Source organism: Priapulus caudatus, unplaced genomic scaffold (genome assembly GCF_000485595.1).
Source record: "Priapulus caudatus unplaced genomic scaffold, Priapulus_caudatus-5.0.1 Scaffold1, whole genome shotgun sequence".
Classification (NCBI taxonomy): domain Eukaryota; kingdom Metazoa; phylum Priapulida; class Priapulimorpha; order Priapulimorphida; family Priapulidae; genus Priapulus; species Priapulus caudatus.
The window spans coordinates 1-18,213 of record NW_014577062.1 but is presented as its reverse complement, the minus strand read 5'-3'; the positions used below and the strand labels follow the sequence as shown (position 1 = coordinate 18,213).

At 41.0% G+C, this 18,213-nt stretch overlaps 1 protein-coding gene across 4 annotated transcripts; it reads left to right on the top strand.

Annotated features, from left to right (window-relative positions):
- Positions 1-162: 162 nt before the first annotated feature.
- Positions 163-15,647, top strand: LOC106812014 (fidgetin-like protein 1; the record flags this gene model as incomplete). Of its 4 annotated transcripts, none has more annotated exon segments than XM_014816028.1 (13): positions 163-260; positions 535-611; positions 1,423-1,531; positions 1,714-1,778; positions 6,804-6,932; positions 7,400-7,512; positions 7,716-7,890; positions 10,031-10,131; positions 10,336-10,415; positions 11,070-11,358; positions 11,501-11,664; positions 14,824-14,918; positions 15,227-15,647. In XM_014816028.1, coding segments are annotated over 13 exon segments (1,624 nt in total), but the record flags the coding sequence as incomplete, so codon positions are not given.
- Between the last annotated feature and the right edge of the window lie 2,566 nt (positions 15,648-18,213).

Genomic DNA, 18,213 nt, shown 5'->3' with positions numbered 1-18,213 from the left:
CATCACAAATGGAAGCAAATAAAGACGTTTGAAGCAATCCAATTTTGAGCTTGAACTTTGTAATTTTCGTGGTCAGCGAGCCATATCACCACTGTATGCATCATCTAGCTGCGTTTTATATGTTTATTTTCATGTTTGAAGGTGAGTTTTATATTTATGCAGTATTAGTGATGATGCAGCTCGCCATCTGGGAAATGAATATATGGAAAAGTATGAAGCTGTTCTGAAGGGCCACACTTTTTCCAGTGGAAAATCAGAAGGTAACTCTCAAAAACAGCAGAGTTTGTGGCTTTGCTTGTACCTGCAGAAGGACAATAAGCTGCAATAAGCGGGAAGTACATGTTGTTTTCAATAATTATTGAACTGAATAGCTCAACTTCTATGTCTAATAGATTTTTCGTCTCACCCTTTACCCAAGGATGCCATAAATATAAATCAAGAGCCAGACCAGTGCTACGTATTTTTAACACTTTTCCGTTTATGATATTTCTCATGTATATCATCATGCACATTTAAGTGTTTATTTATGCACAGAGATCAGTCACCCAAAATCTATGCATGCTTGGAAAACATCTTCAGATGATAATGACTACCATCCAGCTACTTTTATGGTCAGTATAAACTTCCTTCTAGTTCTAATGAAAAAGCTATTTAACTATTATAATACAATGACCATAAACATAATTTGGAGCCATAATGTATATGTGTGTATGTGTGCTCACATGCATACCGTGTATGGTTGGCCATCGTACTCCGAAACAATTGTTTTTACCGCGGTAGAAATAGTTTAACCACGGTAAAGTTATAGCCCTTTCACTCAATCAGAGGCATTGTAACACATAATTTAACTGCGGTTCAAATCATCTATATCTGTGGTTAAATCATGTGTAACAATTAAGGCTTCTGATTGGGTAAAAGGGGTATAATTTTGCAGCGGTTAAATTATTTTTACTGCAGTAAAAATAATTTATTCTTGGTTAAATTATGTGTAACAAGGCCCCTGATTGGGTAAAAGGGCACTAATTTCTGATTACGATGGCCAACCATATACGTGTATATTATGTCTATATATAATTAATGTATGTTTATACACATACTTGCTATAATATATTTGCAGTAAGCATGATACTGGGTTTAAATTGGTTGGTTTTGCATTGCACAATTTATTGCCAGTATGTAACAAATGGCAATGCATCACTATAAATGCAATATGTGAAAAACCCCTGCAAGCATACTACTTAATCAAAATAACCAGATTATTAATCAATTTCATGTTTGATTTACAATTTTAATTAGCTAACAATTTTAAATAAATTAGTTTTCATGTATATATAACGGATAGTCAATCAGTCAGTTCATGTAGTTGAAGTTGTAAAAGCACAGAGCAAAGAGAAATCATGTGTAATGCTTCGTCATTCGTAGGATGATTCACAAGAACGTCGTATCTCAAGTACCACTGCGAATGTAATAGGACAGGATCTGAATGTGGAGAAACTGCAGATCAGGGGTGACAGGAAGAGGAAGACAGATGGTATTTGCTGATTTGTATTTTTGAATTTATACATTTAATTTAATTAAAAATGAATTGAAAATATTTTTTTAATATCGTTCCTTTAGATACTGTGATATATACTCTAGTTATTTAGTTACATAGTGCTTTTTTCTTGTGGGAACTATTGTATTGCTTTACAGATCTTTATCATCATAAAACAGCACTTCCTGGTAGAAGAAAGCCATCTGCACCTATGCCTCTGAACGAATTCAGCCAACCTGTTGAGGTGAAAGTAATTATTGTTGCACATCACTTGCTAGCAGTGCCTTATGTGTGTAGCGTATTTTGTGTGTGTCCTTAAACACTATTTTTAGCTCATCTGACATAGTCAGATGCAGCTTGTAGAATTGCATGAGCGTGCGTTTTTGCTCTGATGTACACAGTTAGAGCTTCCAGATAAGATTCTAGGTTTTGTGGTGTAATCTGTAGATAGAACGTATAGCTTAAAAATAAAATTTGGAAGCTAAACGTATGCGTGTAAAATTTTGCAATCATTTCATTCTGAGTGTGTGTTATCTGAAAACCTAAAACTAAGAGTCAATTTAAACGTGCCCTGTGCTATTTACAGAAAGATTCAAAGTAAACTTGGACCAACTGGAATGGCGGATATGAGAGGAGGACAGGCTTCCTTGTTGCATCAACTACAGCAGTTGCAAATGCAGCTAAAGCAAGGAGGAACTCCATCTCAGAATGCAAGGATTCTAACAGAAGTTATGGCTCTAGTGAAGTTTGCACATGCATCCAAATAGTAAGCATATAAAATGTGGTTTGTTATAGTGAGCACAACGCAGTGACATCATTATAGCAGGAGTGGATAATAGAGATGTGATCTAGCTCTATTATCCACTCCTGATTATAGTGAGTGCTGATTTCTGAATTGCTAAAATTTTAAATCTGTAATGCATGTTTAGTGAGTTGAAAGTCTAAAAAAATTTCTATTTAATTTTTAATCCATATACCATGACCAGCAGATCCGTGAAATGGAGGGGATAGGTTTCGTCAGGAGGCTTTTGCATCAGGAGGTGAATAAGCAGGAAGGACCTGTGCAGCTCTCCGGATCACTGGGTAGACCAGTGTAAGAAATTCACATCTAGGCCTATAGTAAAATCAAAACGGCTTGAGTAAAAGGCATATATGTGTGTACGTTAATATATTTAGGTCTTGAAATGAGGTTTTAAAGGTGTATGAGGAAAAGTCCTCATCCGAGGGGGAGGATGTTTCGCTGAGCGAAAAGTTTTGTTGTTGTTTTGTTTAATCAGATTTAAAATCTTATTGTGGGAAATCTTTTTAAGAGCGATGGTTATTTGTTTGTGAGAAGAGTAACATAAGGTATAGTTGTTTATTAGAATAGCAGACAAGCCGGATATTTATAGGTTTGGCTGCGGTGAAGTATTTAAGATTAATAACAGGTTTAAACGGCGATTATGTTAGGGGTTGTTTGTTTGACAACACCATTGCGCTACATCACGGGCGGCTGATACGACTCGACCACGTGTATGTTCGAAGCCATTTGATGCACTGGCTCTACTTGCGCTTTGTGTCTGCCAGGTTCAAGTCACTGTGAATGAGCTCTCCAGTTTTTCCCCAAATTTTACCATTTTGTGCTGTCTGAAGGGGACACCAGTAAGCCTAGCATTGCGGCAGTAAACTGCTTAGTTCCGGCCAAAGAAATTGAATGATATGGCCCGGTGACCACGAAAATTACAAAGTTCAAGCTCAAAATTGGATTGCTTCAAATGTCTTTATCAGTCTTCAATGTCTTCAATACATCACAAATGGAAGCAAATAAAGACGTTTGAAGCAAATCCAAATTTTTGAGCTGAACTTTGTAGATTGTTCGTGTCAGAGCGAGCTCATATCGACGGACTGTATGCCACTCATCTCGCTGCGTTTTATATGTTTATTTTCATGTTTGCTAGGTGAGTTGTTATCTTTATGCAGTATTAGTGATGATGCCAGCTCCGCCATCTGGTAAATGAATATAGTGACAAGTAGAAGGTGTTCTGAGGGCGTCACCACTTTGTTCAGAGAATGAGAAAAGTCCAGAAGTAACTTTCTGCAAACAACAACGTGGCAGACAGTTTGGTTGGCTATCTGCTTTGGTGACCCGTGGCCAGAATGACCAATAAGGCTACCAGTAGAAGCAGGAAGTACATTTGTTTCAATACGATTATTGAAGCTGAATAGGGCTAACTTCGTAGGTCTGAATAGATTTTTCGTCTCACCCTTTAACCGAGGCAACGCATGCCATGCATAATATAAATCAACGAGGGCCAGACCAGTGCTAACGTCATTCGTTTAAGACCGCGTTGTTCGTTTAGTGATATTTCTACATGTATATCATCACATTGAAGTGGTTGATTATGCACAGAGATCAGCTCACCACAAGAATCTATGGCGATGCGTAGGAAAACATCATTGCAAGCTGATAATGACTACCATAACCAGGGCCTACCTTTTATGGTCAGTATAAACTTTCTCTAGTTCTGATATGAAAAAGGTTACTTTTACGTATTAGTAGATACAATTGACGCATAACATTATTTGGCAGCATAATGTATGTGTGTGTATGTGTGCTCCACATGGCGTACCGTGTATGGTTGGCCATTGTACTTCGAACAATTGGTCTTTTTACCCCGGCGTAAGGAAATAACTTTAACACGGTAAAAGGTTATAGGGCCTTCACCAATCAGAGGTAATTGTAACATAATAAATTTAACTGCGGTTTCAAATCAATCTATATCTGTGGTTTAAAGAATCATGTGTAACAATTAAGGGTCTGATGTGGGTGAAAAAGGGGTCTAATGTGGGCAGCGGTGTAAATTATATTTAACTGGCAGTAAAAAGTATTTAGTCTTGGTTAAATTATGTGTTAACAAGCCCTGATTGGGTAGAAAGGGCAGCTAATTTCTGATTACGATGGCGCAACCATGAGTACCGTTGTATATGTATGTCTATATAAATGTAATGGTTTACTACACATACTTGCTATAATATATTTGCAGTAAGCATGATTATGGGTTTAAATTGGTGGTTTTGCATTGGCACAATTATTGCCATAATGTAACAAATGGCTAAATGCATCACTATAAAAATGCACTATGTCAAAAATCTCCTGCAGAGAAGGATACTACAGTAATAACATATAACCAGATTATATCAGTTGAGTCATGGGTTTGATTTTACAATTTGGAATTAGCTCAATCAATTTTAAATAAATTAGTTTCTCATGTATATATATACGGATAGTCAATCATCAGTCCATGTAGTTGAAGTTCGTACGAAAGTCAATTCTAGAGTGCCCAAGAGAAATCATGTTGTAAGTGTTCGTCATCGTAGGATTTGGCGGAAATTTTTGACAAGAAGTCGTAATCTCAAGCTCACTGCGAATGGTAATAGGACACGGATCTGAATGTGGAGAAACTGCCAGATGCAGGGGTGATACAGGAAGAGGAAGACAGAATGTATTTGCTGATTTGTATTTTGAATTTTACATTTATTTAATGAAAATGAACTTGCAAAATTTTGAATATCGTTGCTTTAGATACTGTGATATATACTCTAGTTATTTAGTTACATAGTGCTTTTTTCTTGTGGGAAGCTATTGTATTGGCTTTACAGATCTTTATCATGCATAAAACAGCAAGCTTGCCTGTAGAAGAAAGCCATCTGCACCTATGCCTGGCTGAACGAGATTCAGCCGAACCTGTTGAGGTGAAAGTAATTATTGTTGCACATCACTTGCTAGGCAGTGGCTTAATGTGTGTAGCGTATTTTGTGTGTGTCCTTGAAACACTGATTTAGCTCATCTGACATAGTGCAGATGGCAGCTTGTAGAAGTTGCATGAGCGTGGCGTCGCCGTCCCGTGCGTCCGTCGTCCCCGTCGCTCCACAGTTGGCAGCAAATTTAACCGCTCCGACGTACTGGTCACGATTATCGCACATCGAGGGGAATCGTCAACGAGTTGGGATGTCGAAGCTGGGGTTCAAAGGTCAAAGATCAAGGGTGTAGAAAGAAGGGGGAACATATCACTCCTTAACTTAAAGGTATACGGGGGAAATGCGAATTGCGCACAAAATTCTAAACGGCTCGGCACCCTAGGCTCGTGATTAGTCCAGTCTATAGCATCATGGTAGCGAAAACGCCGATCAGCTGTGCCGAAATTGGGAGCGTCACAGGGTCAAAGCGCAATGGGCACAGGCAGATTTTAGACATTTTTCTGAGGCACATGGTCTGACGAGAGGATTGAAAAACTTTTTCTTGTTTCAGTGGTGACCGAGCATTTTTTATGGCTTTACATTGAAAGACCATCCAAATGTACTTTCCGCTGAAGCATGCCGAAGCAGGTAAGTGTCGGATAACCTTTTAACCCTCAAGAGGCCAGGGTTAATACATGGATTTGTTTCTCTCAACTGCGTTGTGGCAGTACCTGTGGGTCTGTGGAAAGCGCTCCCATTTATACAGTGAAATTCCGGACACATTAATTCTTACTTGAAAATGCTTACTTAGGAGATAAATGACATGACTTATATCTAGAATCTGTAAGTCTACATTATGAATAGTTGGGATACAGTCACTAGCACTCAAATAATTACCCAGGAGTGAGGCTGCGGATTTCCCAGACTTAATTTTCTCATCAAATTTTGGCACCAATATAGACGCAAGTGTGTACGTTCTTGAGCTTATTCGGTCCACTAATCACTGGCCTACCTTGTACTGAAATTATCGTATTGCTGTAAATTGTAATCTTGCACGAGCTGCTCTGCCTCTGGTTGTATCAACCATTGAGCTATTTTTAACGAGCCAGATGTGCCTCGCAAGGGGTTTAATGTACCTTATTACCTGACACCATAGAACGCACGTTATGTATAGTAATAATATGGTAATTATTCGCTCCTGCTTTTTGCAATTCGTCATCACACTGACAGCTGCCATTGCTGCAATGCTTTTGCTGACCGATTCAACGATGCCTTTGATAGCGGCCCGCCATCTATCGGAATTTTATGACACTAGTTTGAAGTGTTGTTTTTTTTGGGATGGAAATGAACGTATGTATAGGGCGTCTTGCTATGCACAAATGAATTTATCAGCAGAACACCAGACACCAGATGAGCCCTGTCGCTCTGCGGCACTTGTTAAACAAAAGAGACTATAGTTGTATAGTGTCAAATTTGTGCGCAACAACTATTGTCACGTCAGTTGCAAGAAAACCGCAAAATACTAAATCGTGTATATCTTCCATACTTATAGGCTGCTTCCTTTGCTTCTGACTGTGGTAGATCATTGGAAATGGAATTAAAGCAGACGCGTGGCAATAGAAGAATCGACCATGAACCACAAGCTTATTTATCCTCCTTCAGAACTGCAGGACAGCAGTTGGTGGGTAAAACTAGCAATAGTATAAACACTGAGATGTAACAGTGAGCTTTTAACAGATCATTGAAATGTTTGTTTTTTGGTTTGAGCTCAGGGGCTAATCTAGCTGCTTAATATGGGCACCCATGGCGAGCGTAGCGAGTGTAAAAAAATTATATATATACTTATCTATCACATTAAATCAGGAGTCTATCAATATTGATCGACTCCTGATTAAATTTGGCATTTGGTCGACACATTTTATTCAGATAATAGATATTAGATCTTATATGAGCATTTTATTATAAAACAGTGCCTACATAACGATAGAAACATGGAGATCTGCATCAGAGCTCTGCTAATTTGGGCGTTTTATGAATTTTGTAATTTGGGCGTTTTGCTAGGGGGTCGTAATTTGGTGCCGGTATTCGGTATGAAAAATGGCTTGGATTAGGCCCTGGAGCTTATACTTTTGTTTTTTTGTATGTTAGGAAGCTGAATATCTGACGAAGTATGGTAAGAGAGAGGAGTATTCATATGGCTTAGCTTCTGGCAGCTTGTCTGTGCAATCATATGGCAACCAGAAGAAGTCACTTGGAGCCAGGTAAAATATCTATTTGACAGACAGTCAGACATAAATTGCTGTGTCACTTTTAAGCAATGTCTTGTTTGTTGAATATCTAGTATTTATGATCCGTGATTTATTTTTTGGGACATATTTTGTAATTTCTCTATAATCAAGTGAATGTAAAATGGATTTAATATCTACTCCTAATGTTTTAATGTCTACTCTTTTACATTTTTTAGGCGTGCTCCTAATGGAAAGTTCATACCGCCAGTACTGGGCCGAAACCAAGAGGATTCAGGGGGTGGGACAATGATGAGAAGGGATGGGGCAGGAGACAATATGCTGGAGGACGAGGAAGTTGATGAACGGCTACGGCACATTGACCCAAAAATGGTCGCTCTTGTTAGATCGGAGGTATCTAGGCTAATTTGTAACGAAATCTTCATTGCACGTACAAATTGATCTATAGCTAATCATTGTTAAAAAATATGGATGTAGATTTAAGAAGTATTGTATTTAAAATAGGAGTATTACTTCATTGCAGTGCTAACTGTGATTTTTAGCTCATCTGACGTAGTCAGGTGCAGCTTGTAGAATCGCATGATTGTCCGTCCAGCCGTCCGTCAACAATTGGGCACAAATCTTAACCGCTCGACGTACGGTGACGATATTTGGGACGTGGGGGGGTAATCCGAAAACGAGTTGGGATGTCGAAGCTGGGAGGCAAAGGTCAAAGGTCAAGAGGTGTAAAAGAAGGGGGAACATTCCCTCTTTAACTTAAGGTATAGGGAGGAAATGCAGAATTGCGGCACAAATCTAAACGGCTCGACCTAGGCTCGTGATAGTCGGTGTATAGCATCATGTACTAGTAGTAGTAGTTATAATAGTACTTGCCATTTAGACATGAGTTAATTACGAACATTGAATGATGGGGTTTACGTGCAGGCGCACTGCAGTGCAGACCAAGACCACTGGCAGCAAGAACAAGCCCGTACGTAGGCCTACAGCACATATATATATGCGGCCATTGACTATAATAACAACGTTGTAACGTAATAATAATAATAACAACTATAATAACAACGTATAATAACAATGTTGTTATTATAGTCAATGGCTGCATGTGTGCTGTACCTGCGGGCTTGTTCTTGCTGCCAGTGACCGAGACTGCAGAGTGCAGCCGTGTAAACGACATACCATGCATCCTGTGGCCGGCCCTGTTTACACACGACACGTAACACAACATGCGTCTAAACAGAGGAATTGCTCCGACCTGTGATTGGAGGATAAAAATAGACCCCGCCCACTCCCGCCGCATACGCGTGCTAATGCATGCTATGACCGGTAGGAACGTGTACTAACTATTATATGGAGTGAACGATTTGAGTTACATTTCTATAAATTCTAGCTGTTAATGTACACTACTCTTATAGACACATGTCTTAGCTTTAATCTCTGTGAATTTTGAGTCTATTGAAGCACGCTTAGTTTAATTAATTAGCAAATATGCACACGCGGTATCGCTCATAGGCTAATACACGCGCGGCTATGACCGGTGGAACGAAACGTCACGAATTCTATTTTTTTCCTCTCCAATCACAGGTCGGAGCAATTCCTCTGTTTAGACGCATGTGTAACACATAGTGTCAGTGTACTGTGTAGCTCTAGTACTATAGCTATGTAAATGTGTAGACTGCTCCAAGAAACGGTCTTGCTAATCACTTTGTATTTATAAACAATCAGTCGCACTGCCTCGTCGGGCTAGTAGGCTGTGTGACGCCACGGCCCACGGCACAGGCACTTGAAGTCATACTTAGTTAGGCTTATAGGGTCTATGTCCCCCAGGGTACTGCCGGAACGTACCCTGGGTACCACTAGCGCCCACAGGTCTTAAGAAAGTAGAAGCACAGAAGGATAAAATCCTCAGTGATAATAAAAAGCAGGCGCGCTGCATTCTAGGGGAGTCAGGGGCATGTTAATTCCCCCTGAAAATTTTTGAATGGTAGACGTCTGGCGATGCAATCTGGAGAGTCTTGCGAGAGATTTAGGAACAAAATGTAGAAACAAAATTTTTTAACCCAAAATTTACTGGAAGCACTGTGCTTTCAGTGCTTCTATCTGCAGGCGCCACTGCTGGGTACGGTCCGGTATACCGGAACGTACCCTGGTAACTATCTGATATGGATATGGTTAGGGTTAGGGAGTAGGCGTAGGCGACTCCATAGACTCGATCGTTAGTGGAGTAGGCGAGGTACGGTCTGCGCCATCTCGTGGCAACTTTCATAACGATCCCAATGAACATTCCTTCGAGAAGGTTCCTGATACCATCCCTGTGTCTTCTACTGTTTTGGCGCATATGTGAACACATTTGGGACTAACAGGGTTTACTAGAATCCCACCACTCCACCACAGAGTCACCGCAGTAGACGTGAGATGAGCGCTGTCGCTCCGCGGCACTTGTATAATATTCCCCTCTCTCTTTCCCTCTCTCTCTCTTTCTCTCTCTCTCTCTCTCTCTCTCTCTTTAATGCTTACAAAATCTTTTTACTTTGAGATTATGGAGCATGGACAACATGTTTCTTGGAAGGATATTGCTGGACTGGAGTTTGCAAAGAAAACTATAAAGGAAATAGTCGTGTGGCCAATGCTGAGACCGTATGTGCACAATTACAATAGTTAGCGTTATCACATATTACACGTTGCTATAAACACCTGTGTTGTATCATGTGTATACTATTATAGGTAGCTTCATTATATGTAAATCATGATTTATTAAAAATTATACTAGATGTATAAATAGGAATGGATAACAAATTTAGTATGGAGGAAGAAAATTACAAACTTGAATTTTCCTTGCAGTGACATATTTACTGGCTTAAGAGGTCCCCCAAAAGGACTGCTGCTCTTTGGTCCTCCAGGCACAGGCAAAACACTTATTGGTAAGCTATATCTGCATTTAAAACAATTATTCTTATGAAAGGTTATAATAGGTGTTGAGGAATATTGATTAGAGAGCATAAATAAGTTTGTTTAAATCATATAGTTATGACTGCATCTATGGACTGCCTGTCTATTATATTGAACTGCAAGGTCTATACCCCCTCTCTCTCTCTCTCGCTCCATCTCTCTCTCTCCCTCCCTCTCTCTCTCTTTAGCTCTCTCTCTCATTATCTCTCTCTCTCTCTCTCTCCCTATCTCTCTCTCTCTCTCTCTCTTTCTATATATATATATATATACATATATATATATATATATATACATATATATAATATATTTTAATATACATAGGTTAATCCGATCCTTTGCTATTAATGGTATATGTACTGCTATTTGTAAGAGCCTTATAACGTGTAGAAAATATTACATCGTTATTGGATATTTGCTGAACACATTAATAATCCTTCCATCATACAGCTTGATTCAAAGTTGTTAGTGCCACCTAACAACAGAAATTGGAAAAATATATTGTTTTTTAAAGCGTTTTGTGCTGTTTGCCTTTCAGTGGTTTTTATGTGTGAGTGTGTACCATGGCTCGGGGTATTACACTAGTCAACTTGTGGTACTTGTAATCTCACATCCTTCATGTTTTACAGGCAAGTGCATCGCAAGCCAGTCCAAGTCGACGTTTTTCAGCATCAGTGCATCCTCACTGACATCTAAGTGGATTGGTGATGGAGAGAAGATGGTGAAAGCACTGTTCGCTGTGGCACGATGTCACCAGCCAGCCGTGATATTCATCGATGAGATCGACTCTCTGCTTTCCCAGCGCAGTGACACTGAGCATGAGGCCTCGCGCCGAATCAAAACGGAGTTTCTTGTGCAGCTAGATGGCGCCACAACAACCGACGACGAGCGCCTGCTCGTCGTTGGTGCGACAAACAGGTAGAAGACTCTCTGCACAGAGGTGTGCGTGTGAAGTGCAGTCTCTAGAGACTGACCCAATGGTTTGTCGACGTCATTTTTGTGGTTTCTCTATGCGTGGCAATCAGCTAGCACTGAATGTGCCATCTTGTCTATGTTCTAGACCACAGGAGATCGATGAGGCGGCTAGGCGAAGGCTGGTGAAGCGACTGTACATTCCACTGCCTGATGTACTGGCAAGACAGCAGATTGTAGAAAAATTACTGTCTGGCCAGGAGCACCAGCTCATCAATGAAGATTTAGAGAGCATAGCTAGTAAAACCGAAGGTGCGTTCAATCAGTAATAGTGTCGTCGATAGGCTAGGCTGGGATGGGGTGGGCTAAGCTGAGGGTAGCTGTGAGAAATGTGCTTGTTATTTACTCCTATTGCACCCATTTACTGCTTCTAAAATCATCTGTAAAATGTTTCTTAAACTAAGTTTAGTAGAACCCCATTATAAAACCAACATCACTTGGCTTCCTTTTTGTCCTCTTCTCTCTTGCTTTTACCTTTTGTTTTCTTCTGCGCATTTCTCATATGGCAACATATATTGATCAATTACAGTTTACTTATTCAGTATTGAAAGCCAGAATGATTTAATAGCATTCTGACACTAATCAATACTTTTTCCCCATTTTTAGCTCACCTTGACATCGTCAAGATGGGCTATTGCCATGGGGCATTGTCCGTCGTATGTCCGTCCGTCCGTCAACATTTGGCTACGGTCAACGATAACTTGAGAACCGGTTGACCCGCATGTTTCAAATTGCATACAGTTGTTACTCCTATGGGAGAGGTCTGAACGGGCACATCAGTTGACCTACTTTCGAGCCACGCCCATTTTTTTGGCAAAAATGGAAATGGCCATAAGTCAGTTCAGGTTCAACGGATTTTGCTCATTTTTGGTATGTGAATGAATAAGGACTGGCCCCAAAACATATCACAGGGGTTTTGATATATTTTTTTAAATTATGCAAATTAGGTAGATTTTGCCAATTTCACTATGCATTTCAGTGTCTGCCTACGGTCAACGATAACTGAAGAACAGTTTGACCCACATGTTTCAAATTGCATACAGTTGTTACTCCAATGGGAGAGATTTCAACGTCCTATTTTGGAGCACGCCAGTCGACCTACTTTCGATCCATGCCCACTTTTTGGGAAAAATGAAAATGGCCATCTAGATTTGTTGGATTTTGTTAAATTTTGGTATGTCCATGTGTAAGGCTATAGCCCCAAAACAGTTGTTAATTGTATGGGAGAGATGACAGGGTCCTATTTTGGAGCATGCCAGTCGACCTACTTTTGAGTCATTCTCAACTGCGTGTTTGCTGCATTTTTTTGCGGGGGGGTTGCGATTTTGTAGTACATACGTTACTAGAAAGTAGTTATTTTATGCTAAGAGCAACGAAGGAATGAATTAGAAGTCTAATTAATACCTTTAGTATAGTATCACTAAATACTGTTAAAACTGTGGTGGCTAAACTGCGCATTTGCCTAGTATATTATAGGCAGTGGCTGCGGATACACACGTATCTTTAGCTCTCAGCCTGAAGATACACACCTGTATCTTTACAGGGGTAGTGTTCCCATATTATGCTATTCTTACAGTAGTACTTATGTTTTCCCATATCCTTAACTCTAACCATAACTGTACCCTCCTCTACCAGCTTCTCCCCCTCCTCTAATTCATCTCCTTCTCCTCCTCCTTCCCCTCCTTATCCTCCTCCTCCTCCTCCTCCTCTCCTCATTTTCTTTTTCCGCATACATAATTATCAACAGTATATAATCGGAGATATGCTATATAATTAATTGGAGTTCTCCCATATATACTCTTGTTTGATATAATCTAGGTCGATGGTTGTTGAATTAAAAATGACGCACTCACTCATTTGTGCCCTTTTTTGAGCACCAGTGTCATTGACACTTTCATTTTAATATGTAAACGTTAAGTTATATCTCACATGCATATTGGCCAGAACAGGGTGATACAGTAAACTCACATAAGTCGTCATCGTCTAACTCGTCAATTCGCATAAGTCCCGATTTTCTCTCATAGTAAATCCTTTGGAATAGCCTCGCCTAAGTCGTCATTTATAAGCCGTCATTATGTGCAAGTCGTCGCCCTCAGACAGGTCCCATGTAATACAAACAACAGTAATTTCCCATCTGTAAGTCATCATCAGAAATGCCGATGGCACATTGTACGGACTAGGGGATGTGCGAGCTGGCTGTCGCAGATATGCGCTTAAGCTGGGCACACACGGACCCAGGCGACAATGCAATGTCACTCGTAATGTCAAAAAGACACGGGCGTTCCTGCCACATTTCAACAAGCTCATCCTCCTGCTTTTTTCCCACACCGAGGGCGCTGCCATCAATTATCACGTGCTTCAAATCATGCATTTGATTAGTTAATCCAAAATCTGTTGCCTGAATCCATCGCCAGTGCAGCGCACACGTGGCGATTGTTCAGCGACTCGGCAACAAATATCAAACATGTTTCTGGCGTCAAAATCGCCATCGCCATGCAGCGCACACGTGGCGATCTCTCGGCGATTCTGTCGCCGGCAACAAGATCGCCAGTACTAGCGATAAAAATCGCCACGTGTGTGCCCGGCTTTAGGTCAAACCGACGATCGCCTGTAGATAGCGCAACTGAGTTTACATGAGTTGTTGCTGTGTGCACTGATTGTTTCATTCGCATTGTTCACTTGGACGCATTGTGTTTTTTCCAGCTCGTGTGGAAACAGTCGCCTCGCGTCGCAAAGTAGTTAATGTAGAGATAAAGCCTGGCGAAATATCAGCTTGACACTCTCCAAGTCGTTGAAATACCGGCTTTGTGAATGGTCAAAATGACGATATACGCGCATAAGTCGTCATTTGGGCGACTTACATATAAGTCGACAAAATGACGACTTACGCGTATGTCGTCATTTTCGTAAGTCGGCACAAATATGCTGGTCTCAAAAGTGTTGACTTTGACAAGTTTTACTGTAATAGCATAACTGACTAACAGAAAATTCAAACATAATTACCCTGCTATAATGCGACCCCAACTTTTTACACAATCAAATTTCTTGGTCTTCAATTATCACATTATTGGGTTTTACGGTATATGTGCGGCCTGTAGGGTCTATATGTCTCCCTGACCTCTGTTTGAACTGGCACGTTTAGCTATTTCTGACTAACCCTAACCCTAACCCGAACCCTAACCCTAACCATATAAGATAGTTACCAGGGTTAGGGTTAGTCAGAAATAGCTAAACGAGCCAGGTAAAACAGAGGTCAGGGAGACATAGACCTTATCTGCATATGTGCGTGTGCTTGCATGTGTGTATGCGTGTGCGAACGTGCTTGCATGCGTGCATTCGTGTGTGCGTGCGTTCGTGTATATGTATGTGTTTGTGTACATATATATAAGTAATGTATCATCTCTAAATTAGGGTATTCTGGAGCAGATGTGGCCAACCTTTGCAGGGAGGCAGCGCTCGGTCCAATCAGGAGCATCGTTGACATTGAAACTATCAAAGCAGATGAGGTATAGAATTGTTTGGTAGGGGTGCAGTGTCACCTCTATATTGGTCATATTTTAGCAGTTAGCACACGTTCACTATGGGCAAAACACTTCACACTATATAAATTATAATACAAATAATCAAATGACTGTGATATAATAATCAAATATAGAAATGAAACCGTGCAAAATGATGTCAAATATTATCAATAAATCGTCAAAAAATGAAAGCAAACAAAGTGAGAAATGATGCTACTTCATGCTGCGAAATTTTCATTAACTGGTCTTTAATTTTCGTTGAATTTTTTTCAAGCCAAAACTCAATTTTTTAGGTTCGGCCTATCATCATGCAAGATTTCTTGGACGCGTTGGAGCATGTTCGCCCAAGTGTTTCTGAAAAAGATCTTGTTTCTTATGTGGAGTGGAATAGGATGTTTGGCAGTGGTGGGAACGTGATATAAGTATTGAATTGTACCAATGTACTTGTAAACTTATGTATTACCCAAAATATCACCAATTTTGGCAGGCTATGGTGTTGTAAAATTTGTGTCAAAAACTAAATTGTAGAAGTTCTATTGTAATAATTGTTGCAACATGTAATAACATTTCAAACATGTAAGTGTGTTTTCGCCTATACTTCTGTCTATAGGCTTATTAATTGTAGTTTTACAGTAACATTCAATATGTACAGTTATCTTATACTTTCCATATAATTATTATCAAATTAAAATAAAATTCAAACTCAACAAAATATTTGCCTGGAAAAGTGGTTTGGAATTTGTACTGGAATTTTCCCTGTACTTCAGCAATGCAAGATTGATCATATCTAGGAGAAGCAACAAGCAGGTGGTGTTAGACGTATATGTGAAGTTGGCAATTACTATAACGATGAGGCGTATAAACAAATTAATTAGTTATGCTAGAATAAAACTGGGCGCAATTACACTTTTCTACGCCCAGCATGGCGGCCATATGATGACAGTATGGTATTATATAGTGTGTGTGTGTGTGTGTGTGTGTGCGTGGGCGCGCGTGCGTGGACGCGTGCGTGTGGGCGTGTATATATACTGTCACATGTATGTGTGCACACACAAGCTGATACAGCAAACTGATTCTATAGGCTTGTAAGGTATCGTCGCGCGTGGGTTGACAATAAACTTTGCCCGGAAAGGACGCAGTCACACATGCCGCGAGTCCCTCCCTATTCACTGGCTCGTTGAGCATCATGTTTGCGGACGGCCTCAATATGAATGAATAAATAATGAATTAATTAATGAATTAATTTGCTTGCGTATTGAATACTGTAGAATTATATATGTGTGTGCGTGTGTGCGTGCGTGCGTGCGTGCGGTGCGTGCGTGCGTTAGATTATATTAGTAAAGGAATCTGTATTGCCGCGTAAGTGTTACAACGTTACCGTCAAACTCGTTATGCATGACGCGATATCGACCCATACTAATTAGTAGCTTAGCTGCGCAATATTGTGTGTGTGTTGATCTGGATCGCGTGCGGTTGCTGTCAGAGTCGAACGGTGAGTATGTATGTAGAGTGTCAGCTCTATAACGTACCTATGTAGCATAGAGCGCAATTATATGTTATAACGGATTGCTCTGATGCCCGGACACGCCTTCATGGGTGCGAGATCGTATGAGAACGGCGAAGGAAATTCTATGGCCAGGTCAACGTCGGACCGCAGACGTTTGCTTAGAATATGACGCGTGTTTCATTGGCCGCACTTTTCGCCGCAATCCATTTTCGTGATGTAGACGAATAGGCTTCTGCGGCGAACTCATCGAGATGCGTCGCGCATGCTGAGACGCCGAGTGAATTTTTTATCAGATCTTTACCATTGCCACGTTCGCTCGCTCGCGCTCCCGCGCTTCGCTCGTATATAAATCGGAGCCGTGTGATAAAAGTGATATTATTCTATTATGCACTCGCTCCCGTGGCTCGGTTATCCAACAGATTGCAAAGTGCAGCCATTTCGCCCACTACTTAAGCTTAGACGCTGAGTAGTAAAAATTGTTTCCAGTGGATGGTTTGGATATACTGCCGCTGGGATGTTCTAAATAGATCACTCTGTATTAGGCACTGATGAGTCCGGCAGCTTTCGCTCCACACGAAACAGTTCTGTATGCAATAAACAGAGTCAAAATTCTACGTGTCCGGTATAACTTTATCTATATATATATAATCAGGGAGTAGGTAATAGGGAGGGGGAATGTGTGATCTCAGCATCGAAGACTCGAATGGAAGAATGATCAGTCGTACGAATGTGCATGTTATTCCTTCGTAGTATCACGCTCGCGCTCAATTCTCTACCGATAGATACAGCGTTGAACATACGTGCTCAACGTGACACGATGTCTCCTCGCGAGCTTTTCTGTGGGCCATTCGAATATATAACAAACGCCATTGCGGGCGCCGTGTAATACGAAATAATATTGCATGTGCGCAGCTCTGAGCGCTAGCGGCCGGTCGCTGTACGTTTGCTGCTCTCGGATAGGCTGGAAGTGGCGTTTGTCGAGGCGCTCATGTCATCGGAGACTTGGAGATGCTGGAACGTCCAGTAGACACTAGTCTGGAGAAGTCTTGAATCATCATTGGTTTGGGCGTGAGTCGGTTTGCGGCTCGATGGATAGGAGCGAGTGCAGATAATGTGTAACATATATTATAAGGTGGCTGTGTTAGTGTGTGTTTTACATGCACACGGTGCTGTCAAGCCTGCGGCTTTCAGTCGACGTATAAAACGGCGAGGAATAGATGTGTTCATCAGATCTGCGCCATCGATAACGCGCTACTAGTCGCTACGCCACAGTGAGTGTTTAGATCGTCTCGCTCCAATTCTCCCAGACTGTAAGCGACATAGCTCGCTCGCGTGCGCAGTTCGTTAGGGCTCAGTGATCGCGCTCTAGCGGGTTATGTGCGTCGTGCTTATTGTTAGAGCTGCATCTGGTGATAGATCTCAGTATTGTCAGTTGTAGAATTCGTATCGATATTTACATGATATCGCATACGGTCTCGCTGTCCATCGCTCGGACCGCGTCGTCCGTGCCTGTCGCGAGACGACGTGTTAAAAGCGGTCCGTTCGTAAGGAAATTCGTTATTGTGTGCCCAGGTCAAACGAAATACTCGTTACAAATCGGTGCAGCGCCATTTCGCCCGCTTCGTAATGGTTCATAGCTGCGGTCATTGTAGTAGTGGGGGATCCGTGGGGTCGCGCGGCTCATCCGCTAGAAATGCATGTGTATGGGGGATAGTGCGCAGAAGTCTTGTGGTTGGTATATCGATTCAAGGTCTTTAACAGGTCAAGAGGTGT